Raw genomic sequence first — 19,848 nt, forward strand, 5'->3', positions numbered from 1 at the left:
ACGCTCCTCGATGTTCGTAAAATTCTGTGTGGATACCTCAATGTAGTGTTTGGGATGGGGGCCTGTTAAATTGGCAAATACCATAGAAATATGAAACATAGAATTGGTTAGATCCATGTGGTATAAAAAATAATTAGAAAAATAGAAAAAACGCATACCTAACGCACAGGAATTGCATTAGTGACTTGTGGTAAGGTATGAAATTTACACTGAACGTGATGTGATGTGATGTACAGGTACACCGCAGGGAAACCCATATAGCAAGGGACCAAAAATTAGACATATAAAACACAAATGATGACATATGTATTTTTTGGACTTTTCTGAATAATATTCACTCAATAATATACATAAAAACATATATCTAAACCTAAAAAAATTGATTTACTGGAAAACGCACAGATAACGCATGGAAACCGCACCTGCGTTTTTATTAAAGATATGCGTTTTCGTTAAAAACAGGCTTTTTTCCGTTTAAAACAGGCTACCCAATGTAGCTAGATATATCACTGACATTATTTCTGTTTTATGTTTATATGAGTTTAGTCTGTCAATGTTATTTTCTCCTCTCAGTTTTGGGGATACACTAGGTCAGTGATGGAGAACCTTTTAGAGACCGAGTGCCCAAACTGCAACCCAAAACCCACTTATTTATCCCAAAACGGCAATTTACCCTGAACACTACAGTCCAATAGTATATCTTCCATGTACTTTATCATTTAGTTATAATAGCCTGCCCACATTTAGTGCACTGCCTGTGCCGTTCATAGCTCACCCCGCACTGATGAATGGCAGGAAAAGTCTAAGGTATATTGGTACACCACAGACTTTTTCCAGGGTGCGGGTGCCTACAGGGAGGGCTCCGAGTGCCGCCTCTGGCACCTGTGCCATAGGTTCGCCACCACTGCACTAGGTTAATCATTTATCCTTGATTGTATGTTTTAGGGTAGGTAGGGCATTTTAAGGATTATGGATTACAAAAATTAGGGAACGTGACTGTAATGACCGGCAACACACACAGGGAGGAAAACAGGGAAAGCCCTGCACAAGGGAGAGGGAAAGGTGGTGACCCCTAACTCACCTTGCAGCTGGTACCTGCCTGCCCTGTCGTCCCTAGACGGGTTCCTCACCCGTGCGGCGATCACGTGCCTAAACCCTGGCTTTCCCTGAAATGAGCCCTAGATAATGAACGGGCCGGTGGGATCGCTAGTCCTCACCACTGCACTAAGAGGGAAACACCAGGGAGAGGACAGACAAACACAGACAAACACAAACACCCAGGTGGACGGCAACAATTGTCCACAAAGGTCCAACAGGGATCCGGAGGGTAGCGTTCTAAGGCAACACTCAGAGAACGCAGCAACACAGCTCCAGTGGGTCAGAATAGATGTCCAGGCAGGAAGCTCTATATCTGGCAACCAGAGAAGTGTGAGAGGGGAATATAAGGAGGATTGGCAGTGCTGGACAAGGAACAGCTGAGAGAAGGAGCTACGGATCCCTGAGTGAGCCAAAAGGGTTTGTAAAGCAAACCCAGAAAGCTACAATAAGGAAACTTCCCTATCTGACATAGAGCGTGCAGCCAACCGCTGCGACCTCCTGACCCCGGGTACAACGGAGTCAGGCGTGGCTCTTGACACCCTCGTGACAGTGACCCCTTTTTATGTGACCCTATTCATGGATCCAGACAATTTTTGGGAATATCCTCCTTCTATAATAGGTACCTCCTATTAAAGCGCATACATCATATAAAAGGAATCCTGGAGGCAATTACTGCTAACCACTGAAGAAGGAGCATTCTGGCTCTGAAACGCGTTTGGGGAATAGCAGTGAAAACAATAAAGTATCAACCTCGGATTGACATAGAAGAGATTTTAATCCACTGTTTTCTTCATCTCCTTACGTGAAAAAGATCTGCCTACTCGAAGCCTGGACTTCAGGACCCGACAGAAACTAACCTGCCCGTATCACGTGGGACGCCATGTGGGAGGTTCAGATCACGTGGGAAGCCACGTGGTTTCCTGCAAAAAAAGATAAATGGGCACGGAGATTAACAAGCGGTAAGAACAGCCACTCTATTCGGGGATACACCTGCACTACAGGACTAGTAAAGTACTTCTGTGCCATAAAACAAATTTGTGCATATACAGCACATGGACACCATTCTAACATTTTTGGCTCTATACACCACCACAATGGATTTGAAATAAAACGAACAAGATGTGCTTTACCTGCAGACTGTCAGCTTTAATTTGAGGGGATTTACATCCAAATCAGGTGAACGGTGCAGGAATTACAACAGTTTGCATATGTGCCTCCCACTTGTTAAGGAACCAAAAGTAATGGGACAATTGGCTTCTCCGCTGTTCCATGGCCGGTGTGTGTTATTCCCTCATTATCCTAATTACAATGAGCAGATAAAAGGTCCAGAGTTCATTTCACGTCTGCTATTTGCATTTGGAATCTGTTACTGTCAACTCTCAAGATGAGATCCAAAGAGCTGTCACTATCAGTGAAGCCATCATTAGGCTGAAAAAACACCACAAACCCATCAGAGAGATAGCAAAAACATTAGGCCTGGCCAAAACAACTGTTTGGAACATTCTTAAAAAGAAGGAACACACCGGTGAGCTCAGCAACACCAAAAGACCCGGGAGACCACGGAAAACAACTGTGGTGGATGACCGAAGAATTCTTTCCCTGGTGAAGAAAACGCCCTTCACAACAGTTGTCCAGATCAAGAACACTCTCCAGGAGGTAGGTGTATGTGTGTCAAAGTCAACAATCAAGAGAAGACTTCACCAGAGTGAATACACAGGGGTCACCACAAGATGGAAACCATTGGTGAGCCTCAAAAACAGGAAGGCCAGATTAGAGTTTGCCAAACGACATCTAAAAAAGCCTTCACAGTTCTGGAACAACATCCTATGGACAGATGAGACCAAGATCAACTTGTACCAGAGTGATGGGAAGAGAAGAGTATGGAGAAGGAGAGGAACTGCTCATGATCCTAAGCATACCACCTCATCAGTGAAGCATGGTGGTGGTAGTGTCATGGCGTGGGCATGTATGGTGCCAATGGAACTGCTTCTCTTGTATTTATTGATGATGTAACTGCTGACAAAAGCAGCAGGATGAATTCTGAAGTGTTTCGGGCAATATTATCTACTCATATTCAGCCAAATGCTTCAGAACTCATTGGACGGCGCTTCACAGTGCAGATGGACAATGACCCAAAGTATCCTGCAAAAGCATCCAAAGAGTTTTTTAAGAGAAAGAAGTGGAATGTTCTGCAATGGCCGAGTCAATCACCGGACCTGAATCCGATTGAGCATTTCACTTGCTGAAGACAAAACTGAAGGGAAAACGCCCCAAGAAAAAGCAGGACCTGAAGACAGTTGCAGTAGAGGCCGGCAGAGCATCACCAGGGATGAGACCAGCGTCTGGTGATGTCTATGCGTTCCAGACTTTAGGCTGTAATTGACTGCAAAGGATTTGCAACCAAGTATTAAAAAGTGAAAGTTTGATTAATGATAATTATGTCTGATTACTTTTGGTCCCTTAACAAGTGGGAGGCACAGATGCAAACTGCTGTAATTCCTGCACCGGTCACCTGATTTGGATGTAAATACCCTCAAATTACAGCTGACAGTCTGCAGGTAAAGCTGACAGTCTGCAGGTAAAGCACATCTTGTTTTTTCATTTCAAATCCATTGTGGTCGTGTATAGAGCCAAAAATGTTAGAATTGTGTTGATGTCCCAATATTTATGGACCTGACTGTATATAATGAAATATAGAGGTTTACTAAGACGTTATAAGGAAATGCCATACTGATACTTAATAATAGGCTCTCTGCAGGAACGCCATTTGAAAAATCAGCAACACCGAACGCTTATATACAAGTGTGTTAACTGGGAAATATATCAAGACTATGAGCCTATTTTAAGATGAATTGTTGAATTCCATATCACAATCTCAAGTTGAACTGATAAAATAACTCACGATTGCACAAAGCAGCGCTACATTCAGGCTGGTAAATACCAATAGAATTTAGAGACATTATACCGCCAACTTAAAAAGTCCATGCTACAAATATAATTTTTTTTAAAGGGTCTAGGCTACAAATTCCCACAAATTTTATTCTATTATTCTTTCATTGTTTTTATTGTTTATTTTACGTATGTATTATTTTATGGTAACGTTCCAAGAGTGAGGTGGACGATTGATATAGATTTACCATTCAATACCCACCTATTACACAGGGGTTTTTGTACATTGATTGTTTTTTAATAAATTCTTAATATGTTATAACATTTGGTGTTCTAAACTAGACTAGAGACGTGTCCACATATAATCAGAAGATAGAGTGCCCCCCAAACTATTCTTTATTTAGCATTTCTATTTTTCTTACGACATTGGGTGAGTCGCGGGGAGAGCACCAACTTATCCTGAGGTATATTGGTGAAGCAACTACTTTATCTATTTCTATAGAAATAATATATGGCAATCCGCCATGTGCGGTGTGGCAATTTAAAGGCCGCGCCAGGAGTGCCCGTCCCCCGGAAATCCAACCCGATCACGTGAGCGGGCCAACGCGAACCACGTGATGCGTCACATGGGACGCCGAGCCGCGTACAGCGGCGTAGCATGGAACGCAACGTAGGGCCACGTAATACGGAGCCAGGGTAATGGGAAGGGTGAATCCAGTGCCTAGCAACCGGGACACCCCAAGTTACATGGGACGCCGGGGTTGATGCGGGGAGGCGTGTGGTTGCAATACGCCTTATGGCATGGATGTCAAACTCATGGCCCTCTAGATGTTGCAAAACTACAACTCCCATCATTTCCTGATAGCTGTAGTATGCCCAGGCATGATGGGAGTTGTAGTTTTGCAACAGCTGGAGGGCCACGAGTTTGACATCCCTGCCTTATGGTATCAATATCGGACCTCAGCTGAGGTCACAAACGGAGTTTCTTAGGCGGTACACAGACCACGGTAAAGTGCTGATAAGTCTATAGAAAAGGCAAAACAGTGGATGTGGACATATACAGAAATATTCATCAGATGACAAAAGGCTTATAAATATGAAAATAGAATAAACAATACTCAAAAATAAATAAAAAAGAGAAAGAAAAAATGAGTGTAGAGTAAACATGAAGAGAAAGAACAGGCAAAAGGGGGAGGTGGAAGGAAATATATAGTCCCCTACTGGTCTATTCAAAGGGAGCACAAGTTAAAGATCGGTATTACTGGGTAAAGAACGAGCACAAAATCATGAGAAAGATAATGATGAAGAGAACCCTGCAAAGAATGGAAGGGGGAGGGGGGGCTGGGTAGTTTACTTGCTAGCATTGATGTGGAGGCCCTGTATTCCTCCATCCCGCATGACTTGGGGATGAAGGCGGTGAATCATTTTCTACAAACTCGAGGTTGTCAATACTGGGCCCACAATCTATTTGTCCTCCGTCTTCTCGAATTTACCTTAACTAGAAATATTTTTTTATTTAACAACAGACTCTACCACCAGCTCAGGGGTGCTGCGATGGGGAGTTCATGTTCCCCCAGTCGTATGCAAATCTGTTCTTGGGCTGGTGGGAGGAGAATATGGTCTTTACTTGGGAGTCGTGTGAAGTGACTCAACCCATAGGACTGTGGGTCCGGTATATTGACGATGTTTTCATCATTTGGAATAGCAATATTCGGCCTTTGATTCTTTTGTGAAGGATTTGAATAACAACCAGTTAGGCCTGCGTTTTACATGTGAGTCAGATGAGGAATCCTTCCCTTTCTTGATGTACTTATCACAAGGAATGGGAGGGGTGAACTGGACACTTCAGTTTATAGGAAGCCTAATTCTACCAATTCTCTCCTGAGATGGGAGAGTGAACATCCACTCCCACTCAGGAAAGGCATTCCTAAAGGGCAGTATCTCCGCCTTAGGAGTAACTGTTCGTCTAAGAAGGAATTCCTCGTACAGGCCTCTGATTTACGCCAGAGATTTTTACAACATGGCTTTCCGGACACAGTTCTTAGACCAGCCTTAGGGTGGCTCTATAGGAGGAGAGATACACCCTCCTTACCCCTAAACAGGTGGTTCCCCAGAATGCGAAGCAGATTCGACTTATTACTACTTATGATAAGGCCGCAAAACAAATTTGGGAGATTAAATGTAAAGTAGGTGACGCACAGGATTGGTGCAGACAACAGTGAAGGTGCTCTCAGTACAGAGGTCTCACCCTTCCTCTAGTAAAGTAATTGGATAGTTGTAGAAATACTGGGCACTCTCTCAATATATGTAACCACACAATTTATTAATACACTGTATATATACTTTATGAACAATAGCATATCATGCACATTATCTCTATACACACCCTAATACCATAAAAATCCGGATATAACTGTCTACAAATATAAATATCTAAAACTGTGAAAATAAAAATATGTTCTGTAAAGCGACAATGATCCCCTAAGGGTTCGGCACAGGAAGTCCTCCTACTCAATTGGTATCCCCGTCAATACAGTTGGATTGTGGAGGGACTGTCCTTTGGAATATAAGCCCCACTGTTAGGATCTTTATCCAATGTGATCAAAGTAGAGACACAGCTATTCGATACAGTGATTTACTAGTGCGGCGTCCCGCTGTACTCACTGTTCTGCTGTGATGGATTGGCTGTGTCTTAGGAAATCTCCACTTGTGTTGGTACGCTTGTTTGTCCTATTCGGACCTTTATCGCACTTGTCCCGTTCCCCTCGCTAACTCTTATGCGTCGCTCCGTAGGTATAAGAGCCGGCGCTTGCTGAGTATGCAGGATCCCCTCTTTTCGCGCTGGACTTTGTTTGTAGATAGGTGCACGTGTTGCACTCCAGCTGTAGTCCTATTAAGGTGCGCGTCGGGTCCTGAATTGATCGGGTTAAATTTCGGGTCTCTGTAGTGCTTCAGCGTAAATTCTCAATATCCATTCGGGGGGTCTTGGCAAACACGTGGGGTGATCTATAGCTTTTTATGTAAATGTGGGAAGGAATACATCGGTACAACCATCCGTGAATTCCGCAGACGAGTGGGTGAACATCTCAATGACATCATAAATATGAAGGATATTCCCATAGCTAAACATATACAAGTCCTTCACAATGGCAGAGCTCGTGTTTCCTTCATGGGCATTGATAAAGATTAACCACCCCGGAGGGGTGGCAATTGGGACAAAGTTATCCACCAGAGAGAGGCTAGTTGGATTTATTATCTTAAAACCACGGCTTCTCTGGGACTCAATGAACAAATTAATTTTGGTTGTTTCATTTGATGGGAATAACTGGGACTTCTTACTGTTTTGCCTTTTCTATAGCCTTATCAGCACTTTACCGTGGTCTGTGTACCGCCTAAGAAACTCAGTTTGTGACCTCAGCTGAGGTCCAATATTGATACCATAAGGCGTATTGCAACCACACGCCTCCCCGCATCAACCACGACGTCCCATGTAACTTGGGGCATCCTGGTTGCTACACATCGGATTCGCGCTTCCCATTACCCTGGCTCCATCCCACGTGGCCCTACGTTGCGTTCCACTCTACGTGGTGCGGCGTTCCATGTAACGCATCACATGGGTCGCATCGGCCCGCTCACGTGATCGGGTTGGATTTCCGGGGAACAGGCGCTCCTGGCGCGGCCTTTAAATTGCCACACCGCACGCTGAACATGGCCGATTGCCATATATCATTCCTACCCACTAGTAGGAGCAGACTAGGATGCATCTCCCCCTTTGTTTTCTCCCAATGTTTTTGGTCCACTGACCCAGTTGGATGGTCCCCATTCATTATATACATTCATTTAGGGGTACTGGCATGATCCTTGTATTCTTTCATGCCCCCCACATTATTATACTTTTAAGATACCCTAGGTGTTGTTTCCCCTGACTAATTATTAAAACGAACTTCACAGGGAGGACTGGCACTCGCTATGGTAGTAATTTTGAAGTATTTTAATAGTCACATACAGGAGGCAAGTGACGCGTTTCGGCTACTATGAGCCTTTCTCAAACATAATGATTACAAAAAATAAACACATTTAAATAGCCCGCGATAGGGCCGGAAGTGACGTTGGTTACCATGGCAACGCCATAAACAAAGGGTACAATGATGCAGGAATTACAAGCTTGCAAAATAATGTTACCAGTTCACAAAACAAAAACTGTTCAATGATATATTGTAATTATTAGTACATAATACTTAATGCTGTATGCTAAATTATGAACTTGCCGTACGCCCTGATCAGGCAATAAATGACGTAGGTTTTTTATGTGCATCAAGTTCTCTGTGGAAGAAAGAAAAAGGAGCATGTTGAAAGAGTGACTGCAAAACTAAAAGGGCTCTATATGTTAAAGAAAACTATTCAAGTCATAATCACGGTTTAACCCCTTAGGTTCTAGGGTTTGTAGGCGATGAATCCAGTAGGCTTCTCTGATCCTGTCTCCACCTCTCCTAGGCAAAGCTACGTGCTCTATTATCTGGAAGCGCGGCTGGGAAATGGTATATCGGTGTTTCTCAAAATGGTATGGAATGGGAAGTAACACATTTTTCTTTCTAATTGTAGATTTGTGCTTGCAGAAGCGATCTTTCATCCTGGTGGAAGTCTCACCGACATACACAAGTCCACAGGGACACTTCAAGATATAGACCACGAAGTTACTTTTGCATGTGAAGAAGCCATTTATTTTAAATTTTTCCCCTGTATACGGGTGAGTGAAATATTCCCCTTTGATGGCACTACTAGAGCAATGTATGCACTGGAGGCATGGATACGTCCCATTTTTAGGTGTGGAGAGAGTGGCCTGGCGAAGGTTTAATCTGTCACTACCTACATCGGCTCCGACCAGAATGTCACGAATATTTTTGGATCTTTTAGAACACAACATAGGAGGAGACTGGAATTCTGCAATATGAGGGTAGGCTCTGCTAATGATATTCCAATATTTGTAAATGACGGTTCTGCATTTGTTTACCCAAGGGTGATATTTCACCACAAAAGGAACTCGCGGTTGTTTGTTGCTAATGGTAGCGGTTCCGCTTGGTTGTTTTGCCCGTTGCGAATTTAGTAGGTCATTTGGATAGCCTCTACTGCGAAACTATCCTAGCATTTCTTCCTCACGTATTGTCCTGGTGTCAGTGTCAGACACTGACCTATCAACCCTCTGAAGTTGTGAATAGGGTAATGATTTTTTGACCGCAGGTGGATGATTGCTTGCAAAGTGTTTCGGTCGGTGCTCTTACTATATAGGTCTGTGTGTATCTGACCCTTCTCATCCTTCATGACCCATGTGTCCGGAAAATTTATTTTGGCCATGTATGAATGTACAGTGAATTGCAATTTTATTGCATGACACGGAGGCTCCTATTGCATTCTCTTTCTTTACTGAAATTTCTATAGCAGCACAGAAAAAGAAAAAACCTTTACCACACAGGGTAACTATGGCAACAAGCCCTCCCCTAACCCAGTATAAGAGTCCTGGCATCAAACAGCTCCTCCTCTTTCTTTGCTGCTCCCCATCAGATAAGTAGCACTTTTCTCTTGTGTAGCCTTGATTTATATATCCTGTGAGATTAACGTGTGTTTTCTGTAATTAGACAGGGGGTTTCGCCCCCATCTGGGGTCTGGTATCACTGTGTACTTATTCTACAATCGTTTTTTATTACCCTTGTTACTTCTGTGAACATTCTTTTATTTCTCTCCCCTGGGATTTTTATCCCTCGGTTCTGCCTTCACTTTTATTTATCGCTCCCCCCTGCTGTGGCGCCCGTTCGTCGCTTTCTTCCCCTCACCTTATTCCGACCGTCTCTCCTGTAGCCACTCCCCCTCGCCATCTTTGCCTGCCTTCTTCTTCCCTGCTCGCCTTTCCCGCGTCTACTCTCGGCGGGACGGCGCGCTCCTTCCGGCTCTTACAAGAAGTCTCGTGAATTATCGCAAGATTACGGCCGTTTTCCCCCTGCTCTGTCTTAATCGGCTGCTCCGGTCCAGTTCTCTCTGGCTGCGATTATTGTTTCTAGTTCGTCCATTTAAGTCTTCTTACAGTATATATTTTCTACTGGTTACCATATATTGGTATTATGGCTGAAGGTAATAATAACGTTAACCCTTCCTTACCTGGGGGCCCTGAGGATGTATTATCCCCTCCTTCTCTGATTACCCCAGTTGGGTCTATGCCCCTGCAGGCCTCTGATTTGCAGCGCTCTGTGGCAGCTGCTATTCAAGCCGCTATGGGCTCTGTTTCTAGCGCCATTTCTTCCTCTATATCTGAGGCGCTTAAGGGCCACTCATCCAAACGCCATCATCGCCCGGCCCGTCAGCACAGTCACTCTGTGCCTGAGCCCACCGCCTCCAGAAAACCTATGACTGGTGTGCAGATATCCACCACTGAGAGCGCGCATATATCGCGCAAGAGAGCCCATGCCCGCCAGGCAGAAAAGGCGAGGCCTTGGAAATGCGCCAGAGCGCAACCTGAACCCGATTCTGAATCGGATGTATTTTCTGATGAGGAGGCTAGTATACAGGATGGTTTTTCTAGTGAAGAAAGGCTTGATTTCACAGACGAGGTCCTCCCAGGCACCTCTTCCACATTGGCGGAACCTATGGTCTCTCCTTCAGTTCCCCCTACTCCTACTTCGGCGGTCCTTGACCCGTCCGGAGAGTCCCTGTTTGACCCTGATGCTCTGCATCACCCTCGCTCCGCCGAATGGTTACCATCTGACCATGTGGCGAGATACTTAGAATCCCGAATTCGCCATCCCCTGTCCAAGGAGGCGAGAAATAAATTGCGGGCTGAATGTCCCAGGCCCATTATCCCAAACAAAGTGGGCGAGACCCCTTCGGTAGATCCGAAGATGACTCAGTTCCTGGCTAAGTCCGGATGGAACCCGCGTAGGGGTTTGGAGTCTGCCCTGAAGGCCTGTCAAGATAAATTACTTGACGTTTTGGGCCCTCTGACAAAATTTTTTTAAATGGCAGAAGCTGCCAGGACCCAAAATCTGGCCATTGACCCAGAGGAACTTAGTGGATGGGTTCAGAGAGCCGTGTGTATTACCGGCAATGTCAACACCTCTTTATCCATCGAGAGGAGAAAGGCCATACTGTTTAAAATAGAGCCGAAGCTCTCTAATTTGGCCCTCACGGAGGCCGGCAAGGACGCCCAGGGTCTACTTTTCGGGGACTCCTTTATTAAGGACCTCGGCCGTTTTGTAGGGGCCTTCACTGCACTGGATAAGGCCCAGTCGTCCATGAGACGCGTCTTCCAGGGGCGGGTCTCTTCTAGGGCCGGCAGCTCCAGGGGCCGCCTGTCCGGCCGTGCAACATTTCAGTCCCGCGGTTCTAGGCTCCTACCCATTTCGTGCCTCCCAGGACTCAAGACAACCTCCGGCATTCTTCCCGTCCCGCGGTTCCTCTTGGAGATCCAGAGGCCCCAGAGGTTCTTCCTATCGTCGACCCCTCGGTAAGTCAAGCTCTATCTTCTTCAGCAATTTGGATAGGAGGCAGACTCCATCGTTTTTCCCATGTTTGGTTGACTGTCACCACAGACCCTTGGGTCTTATCTACGGTTCAAGGGTTCCATATAGAATTGACTGTTCCATCTGTTCAAATTCCTGTTCCCCATCCTGTTTGTCTTCCGTTTCAGAGACGACGTCTTCTACACTTGGAACTGTTTTCCCTATATCGGAAAGGCGCGATAGAACGTGCTCCCTCCACTCCCGCAGGTGTTATCAGCAGCATCTTCCTGGTGGCAAAGAAGGACGGTCAGATGCGCCCGGTGATAAATCTCTGTCCCCTGAATCACTATGTCTGCTACCGCCATTTCAAAATGGAGGGCATTCACCTTCTCCGGGACATGCTCCTCTTGAACGATTGGATGGAGTCGTGGGATTCATCTAATTATCTATCTAGACGACATCCTCCTAATGGCCCAGGATCGCAACTGTCTGCTGGAGCACCTGTCGACCGCTATGGATCTTCTTTCCCAATTGGGTTTTCTCAACAACCTGGAGAAATCTTGTCTCGTCCCATCCCGCTCCATGGAGTTTCTGGGCTTCCGGGTCGACTCTGCCTCAGAGTCCCTCAGTCTTCCTTCCGTCAAGGTTCGTTCTATTCGCAGGGAACTTCACCGGACGTTGACTCTCCCTCAAGTTTCTCTACGCCAACTTGCCCATGTGATTGGCCTGCTATCCGCTTCCATTCAGGCAGTCTTCCCGGCTCTGTTACACTACCGAGCTCTTCAACACCTCAAGCTTGCGCACCTTCGTGCCGGTGCTACATACGAGGACCTGATTTTTCTGGACAGAGAGACCAAGGACGAGCTTCGGTGGTGGATCCACAATCTGGATGCCTGGAACGGCAAGGCTATCTTCGGTCCGCGTCCGGACTTCACGATAGAGTCGGACGCCAGTCTCTCGGGCTGGGGTGCCTACTGCAACAGCGTGACCACTGGCGGCCGTTGGTCCCCTGCGGAGGCGAATTTACACATCAATTCACTGGAGCTACTAGCTGGTTCTTTCGCCATTCGCAGCTTCACGAATGGTATGGCCTGCGCGTGTGTGAGACTCCGGATGGACAATATCTCGGCTGTGCGTTATGTCAATGAACACGCTCTTCAGCTCTTTCCCATCTAGCGAGGGACTTCTGGGAGTTTTGCCTGGAGAAGGACATCAATGTTGTGGCAGAATATCTTCCTGGTTTGCACAACACTCACGCGGACTGGTCCTCGCGTTTTCTGGTGGATTCCAGCGATTGGAGATTAGACGTGAGGATGTTCTCCTCCATTTCTTCTCGATGGGGTCCTAGGTGCATCGACCTTTTCGCTTCTCGCCTGAATACTCAGCTTCCGAGATTCTACAGCTGGAGGCCAGACCCGAACGCAGAGGCGGTGGATGTGTTTCTCCAGAAGTGGACCAGTCGTCTGTCATATGCTTTCCCGCCGTTCATGATGATACCTCGAGTCCTTGCTCAACTTCGTCTTCAGAGAGCCGAGATGGTACTTCTAGTTCCTTTCTGGACGGCCCAGTCGTGGTTTCCTCAGCTACTGGAGTGTCTGATCCAGCCTCCCTTGCTGCTGCCGTCTTTCCCAGACCTTCTACTCGATCCGTCAGGTCGCCAACATCCGCTCGTGTTGGAAGGGTCCCTACGCCTGATCGCGTGCAGAGTTTCAGGAGTTCCTGGGACGTCTCTGATGTTCCGGAAGCAACTAGACGTCTTCTGGAGAGCGCATGGGCCCCGGGGACTAGGAGATCCTACCGTGCCGCCTGGCGATCTTGGACTGACTGGTGCCTGGCAGGGAACTTGGATCCCGTATCAGCCCCTGTAACAGAGATCTTGAAGTTCCTCACTTCACTGTTTGAGTCGGGTAAGGCTTACCGAACAATTAACTTGTTCCGTTCTTCCATTTCTGCCTATCATTCGGGTTTTGACGGTCGACGGCTGGGCAACACCCCTTAGTCTGTCGACTTCTCAGGGGTTCCCGTCTTTCTCGTCCACCTCGTCCTCGTTTTTCTTGTACCTGGGACGCTTCCTTGGTTCTTTCCCTTTTTTCTTCCTGGCCCTCTAATGAGCAGCTGTCCTTGCGACAGTTGTCTGCAAAATTAGTCACTTTGTTTTGTTTGATTTCATGTAAACGGGTTTCCGATGTCAGGGCATTGGATTATGATGCTAGGTCTTTTACGCCAGAGGGTGTTGTTTTTAACATTTCTCGGCGTACCAAAACCAACATTAGATCGGTTTCTTACCCTAGCTTTCCCGAAGTTCCTGCCCTTTGTCCAGTTGCTTGCCTTCAGGTATATGAGGCCCGCACGTTTCCTCATCGCTCTTCGACTTCGCCGGAATTATTTCTGTCGTATCGGCGTCCTTTTGCTCCTGTCACTTGTGTTACCTTGTCCAGATGGGTTAAGTGGGTTATGTCCTTAGCTGGAGTGGATACTTCGGTGTTCACGGCTCATTCCACTAGAGGCGCTGCTTCTACATCGATGGCGGTCGCTGGTGCCCGTTTGGAGGATATTCTTTGTGTGGCTAACTGGTTTCGAGTTTCCACATTTCGTGAGTTTTATTTCCGTCCATCCACTCATGTTTTTTCTTCCGTTATTCAACAACTTTAAACTTGCAATAGGGGCCTCCGTGTCATGTAATAAAATTGCATGATTTTCCTAGTTTATGACGTAAAGTCATGATTTTATTAAAGACACGGAGGCGAGTATTGCCCGCCCATATTGATATTCTCCCACCCTTATTGTCTATTTTATGGTATTTTATTACTATTATTATTATTACTATTATGCTGTATCATGCTTCATGTTCTTAATATTTATTGATATATTTTTATTCTGCTTTAAGGCAGTACTGATCTGTTCTTCTCGTTATGCAGTACATTAGACTTGCATTGATCTTACATTATCTGTGTTTCTCTTATCTGTTTTTCCTTAGGATAATAACACTGGCGTTCTTGGTGCCTGAGGTCAAGTTTGGCTCTGTTGCCTTGTTTCTACAATCGTCCCGGTTGGATGCTTTCGGATGGGGTTCTTCGTGATTGGATTCGGTCCTGTTGTCATCACGGTTTCTCAGGATGTGGCTTCATCAAAGAAAGAGGAGGAGCTGCTTGATGCCAGGACTCTTATACTGGTTTAGGGGTGGGCTTGTTGCCATAGTTACCCTGTGTGGTAAAGGTTTTTTCTTTTTCTGTGCTGCTATAGAAATGTATTTTTATATCTTTAATAAAATCATGACTTTACGTCATAAACTAGGAAAATCATGCAATTCTTCCCAGATAGAGTTCATGTATTGCATGAATTGTTCGAGGGTTCGAATCTCGCCCCGCCACATGCAGAATATGTCATCGATGAAACGTCGCCAAAAAATGCAATGAGTTTTGTGTAAATTGTTTTCATAGATGTGTTCTTTCTCAAACCATGACATATAACAATTAGCGTAAGGCGGTGCGGCATTCGAACCCATGGCGGTCCCCCGCTGCTGGCGGTAAAAGGTGTCCTGAAATAGGAAATAATTCTCGTACAGTATGGCAGTAAGCAGACTCAGGAAAATATTCCTCTCATTTTCATTATATGCAGATGATGCCAAAAGCCATTCTACAGCTCGAATGCCCTTCTGATGTTCTATAGATGTATATAAGCTACATACATCAAATGTGGCCAGTATGTCGCTATCCCTCCTCAGCTCTAGATCACGTATTTGTCTCAAGAAATCATTAGTATCGAGGAGATATGATGGTGCCTTTTTAGTTAGTGGAGTAAGAGCCCTTTCAAGGATGATGGCCGGGGCTGACAGTATAGAATCAGTGAGTGCAACAATTGGGCGTCCTGTGGGACTGGTGAGGGATTTGTGTACCTTTGGTGATGTATAAACAAAACGTGTGTCACGGCGGACAGGATCTCAGATACACAGACAACCAAATACACAAGTGTCTAGGCTAGATGCTGGGGACAGGTCACCTCCTAGCACATCCCTGACTTCTCTCCCTATACCGCTAAGCCCACATTCAGACCTTGATGGTAGGTATGAAGTGTCCTTGTGCCTGGACTGCAAACACCCTAGAATCCCTGAGATGGTGAAAGGGGAGAAGGGGCAGAAGACACACAAATAGCCTAGACCGCAAACCACACAAACAGAAATCAAACTTATCTGAGCTGGAACAGACAATCCTTCCTTCCTTGAATCCAAGGCCAGACAGAAATCTATAACCCGCACTGCCCTCTGGGATTGAAGGCAATTTAAGCCAATGACCCCACCCAGAGCACCTGAAGGAAGACGGATCCAGCATGATTCCAAAACAAACAAAAGGTTAGACACGTGCTGCCAATCTGACAGACCTCCGCACACCGTCCGAGCAGGGCATGACAACGTGGCACGTCAGGAATTACTTCAATAGGGATATCGCCGGTCTACGGTCAGGTATCCGGACGGGGTCGCCCCTTTGGGGGCGGGTGCTCTGTATAGATAGGCAGGGTATTACTAGTCCCTTCCCACAACACAGGGTCTGTTAGGGTTAGATGTTCCCGCTGCCTATCTATACATGATGCTTTTGGCCACCTAAAGTTGAAACTGGACTACATGCAACCGAATCACATCTGCAGCAGAAGTACATGAATTTAAATTACACATGATTGGTAAGAACTTTCCAATTATTGCTATTTTCCAGAACTTATGCCGTGTGATTGATCACTGACTGCAATTTTGGATCGGTGGCGCTCCAACTCAGTGTTTGGCTAAGTATGTTCCTACTATTTATAGCATTTATGAGCCAAAGTTATTGCTTCGCAAAGTCTGGCGAGACTTCGCATAATAACTTCAGAATTTGATTTATACTGTAAAAAAAACATTTCCCGAACTTTGGTCTCCACCGCACTTTTTGCAACTTTTTTGCTGCTGCTCCCAGATCTTGTACGGTCAGATGGTATCAGGACATTTTGCTGAATGTTTCGCTGAATCGTTTATCTTTCCAGAGAAGTCCTTCTGTCTGCATGGAGAAGGTGTGGGCTGCAATGGAGTCTGCGTCACCTCCTGCAAACTCTGCTGGCCTCTTGCTTCAGAATATTTCTGCACTGTGGTTTTGCTGTCACTTTTTCCTTCTAAAAGCTGCACATTCACACTGGTAGGTGGATTCATCACACTCTTACTTACTGCTGACACCATGACTGGAACTGCTGACACCATGACTCGGACTGCTGACACCATGACTGGAACTGCTGACACCATGACTGGGACTGCTGACACCATGACCGCTCATTCTGCTCATTAATCTTCTTCAGAAGGACTTTGGGATTTCATCCACAGATTGAGAGACCTGGGAATATGTTTCTCCAGAATAGGCCTTAGAACCTGGGCCGTGCAAGGGGAGCATCCCTGCCTAGGGTGTCTCCTCTCTGGGCTTGCTCCAGACATGAGGAGAGCTACTGACACAACCTCACAGCTAGGAGCAGTATTATAGAGTTATATTCGTAGTACATATGAGGCAAGTATTATAGTAGGCATATTCTTGTACAATGGAGCAGTATTATAGTAGTTATATTCTTGTACATAGGGACATATTATAGGATTAGATTCCTTGTATATAGGAGCAGTATTATAGTAGTTATATTCTTGTACATAGGAGCAGTATTATAGTAGTTATATTCTTGTACATAGGCAGTATTATAGTAGTTTATTCTTGTACATAGGAGCAGTATTATAGTAGTTATATTCTTGTACATAGGAGGCAGTATTATAGTAGTTATATTCTTGTACATAGGAGCAGTATTATAGTAGTTATATTCTTGTACATAGGAGCAGTATTATAGTAGTTATATTCTTGTACATAGGAGCAGTATTATAGTAGTTATATTCTTGTACATAGGAGCAGTATTATAGTAGTTATATTCTTGTACATAGGAGCAGTATTATAGTAGTTATATTCTTGTACATAGGAGCAGTATTATAGTAGTTATATTCTTGTACATAGGAGCAGTATTATAGTAGTTATATTCTTGTACATAGGAGCAGTATTATAGTAGTTATATTCTTGTACATAGGAGCAGTATTATAGTAGTTATATTCTTGTACATAGGAGCAGTATTATAGTAGTTATATTCTTGTACATAGGAGCAGTATTATAGTAGTTATATTCTTGTACATAGGAGCAGTATTATAGTAGTTATATTCTTGTACATAGGAGCAGTATTATAGTAGTTATATTCTTGTACATAGGAGCAGTATTATAGTAGTTATATTCTTGTACATAGGAGCAGTATTATAGTAGTTATATTCTTGTACATAGGAGCAGTATTATAGTAGTTATATTCTTGTACATAGGGGCAGTATTATAGTAGTTATATTCTTGTACATAGGAGCAGTATTATAGTAGTTATATTCTTGTACATAGGAGCAGTATTATAGTAGTATATTCTTGTACATAGGAGCAGTATTATAGTAGTTATATTCTTGTACATAGGAGCAGTATTATAGTAGTTATATTCTTGTACATAGGAGCAGTATTATAGTAGTTATATTCTTGTACATAGGCAGTATTATAGTAGTTATATTCTTGTACATAGGAGCAGTATTATAGTAGTATTCTTGTACATAGGAGCAGTATTATAGTAGTTATATTCTTGTACATAGGAGCAGTATTATAGTAGTTATATTCTTGTACATAGGAGCAGTATAGTAGTTATATTCTTGTACATAGGAGGCAGTATTATAGTAGTTATATTCTTGTACATAGGAGCAGTATTATAGTAGTTATATCTTGTACATAGGAGCAGTATTATAGTAGTTATATTCTTGTACATAGGAGCAGTATTATAGTAGTTATATTCTTGTACATAGGAGCAGTATTATAGTAGTTATATTCTTGTACATAGGAGCAGTATTATAGTAGTTATATTCTTGTACATAGGAGCAGTATTATAGTAGTTATATTCTTGTACATAGGAGCAGTATTATAGTAGTTATATTCTTGTACATAGGAGCAGTATTATAGTAGTTATTCTTGTACATAGGGCAGTATTATAGTAGTTATATTCTTGTACATAGGAGCAGTATTATAGTAGTTATATTCTTGTACATAGGAGTATTATAGTAGTTATATCTTGTAAATAGGAGCAGTATTATGTAGTTAATTCTTGTATATAGGAGGCATGCTTTATAGTAGTTATATTCTTGTAATAGGAGCAGTATTATAGCAGTTATCTTGATATAGGAGGCAGTATTATTTTTTTTAGTAGTAATATTTTTTAAAAGGCGGCCAGTATACTAGTTAGTTATATTCTTGTACATAGGAGGCAGTATTATAGTAGTTATATTCTTGTACATTAGGAAAGGCCAAGTATTTATCGTAGTATAATTCTTGTACAATAGGGAGGCATTTGATAGCAGTATATTCTTGACTATAGGAAGCAGTATATAGCAGTTAAATTCTTGTACATAGGAGCAGTATTATAGTAGTATATTCTTGTACATCAGGAGGCCGCACATATAGTAGTTTATATTCTTGTACATAAGAGACAGTATTAGAGAGTTCTATTCTTGTACATGAGCAGTAATAGCAGTGATATTCTTGTACATAGGAGCATTATTATAGTAGTTATATTCTTGGACATAGGAGCAGTATTATAGTAGGTATATTCTTGTACATAGGAGGCAGTATTATAGTAGTTATATTCTTGTACATAGGAGGCAGTATTATAGTAGTTATATTCTTGTACATAGGAGGCAGTATTATAGTAGTTATATTCTTGTACATAGGAGGCAGTATTATAGTCAGTTATATTCTTGTACATAGGAGGCAGTATTATAGTAGTTATAGTCTTGTACATAGGAGGCAGTATTATAGTAGTTATTATTCTTGTACATAGGAGGCAGTATTATAGTAGTATATTCTTGTACCATAGGAGGCAGTATTATAGTAGTTATATTCTTGTACATAGGAGCAGTATTATATGCTAGTTATATTCTTGTACATAGGAGGCAGTATTATAGTAGTTATATTCTTGTACATAGGAGCAGTATTATAGTAGTTATATTCTTGTACATAGGAGCAGTATTATAGTAGTTATATTCTTGTACATAGGAGCAGTTTAATAGCAGTTATATTCTTTTACATAGGAGCAGTATTATAGCAGTTTATTCTTGTACATAGGAGCAGTATTATAGTAGTTATATTCTTGTACATAGGAGGCAGTATATAGTAGTTATATTCTTGTACATAGGAGGCAGTATATAGTAGTTATATTCTTGTACATAGAGGCAGTATTATAGTAGTTATATTCTTGTACATAGGAGGCAGTATTATAGTAGTTATATTCTTGTACATAGGAGCAGTATTATAGT

At 43.6% G+C, this 19,848-nt stretch overlaps 1 protein-coding gene across 3 annotated transcripts in view; it reads left to right on the forward strand.

Moving 5' to 3' along the window:
* Window positions 1-8,349: 8,349 nt before the first annotated feature.
* The window catches only part of LOC122938979 (mucin-2-like), a 43,748-nt gene continuing 32,249 nt past the window's right edge, over window positions 8,350-19,848 (forward strand). The window contains exons 1-3 of one of the 3 annotated variants that reach the window (XM_044294884.1): window positions 8,350-8,734; window positions 16,181-16,251; window positions 16,485-16,633. In XM_044294884.1, coding sequence (XP_044150819.1) covers window positions 16,503-16,633 — 131 coding nt within the window. In that variant the 5' untranslated portion in view covers window positions 8,350-8,734; window positions 16,181-16,251; window positions 16,485-16,502. Of the gene's footprint in view, window positions 8,735-8,818; window positions 8,942-16,180; window positions 16,252-16,484; window positions 16,634-19,848 lie in introns of those variants that run through there. The other 2 variants (XM_044294885.1, XM_044294887.1) reach the window with 2 other exon arrangements.

The sequence above is a fragment of the Bufo gargarizans genome, chromosome 5 (assembly GCF_014858855.1).
Source record: "Bufo gargarizans isolate SCDJY-AF-19 chromosome 5, ASM1485885v1, whole genome shotgun sequence".
NCBI classification, from domain to species: Eukaryota; Metazoa; Chordata; class Amphibia; order Anura; family Bufonidae; genus Bufo; species Bufo gargarizans.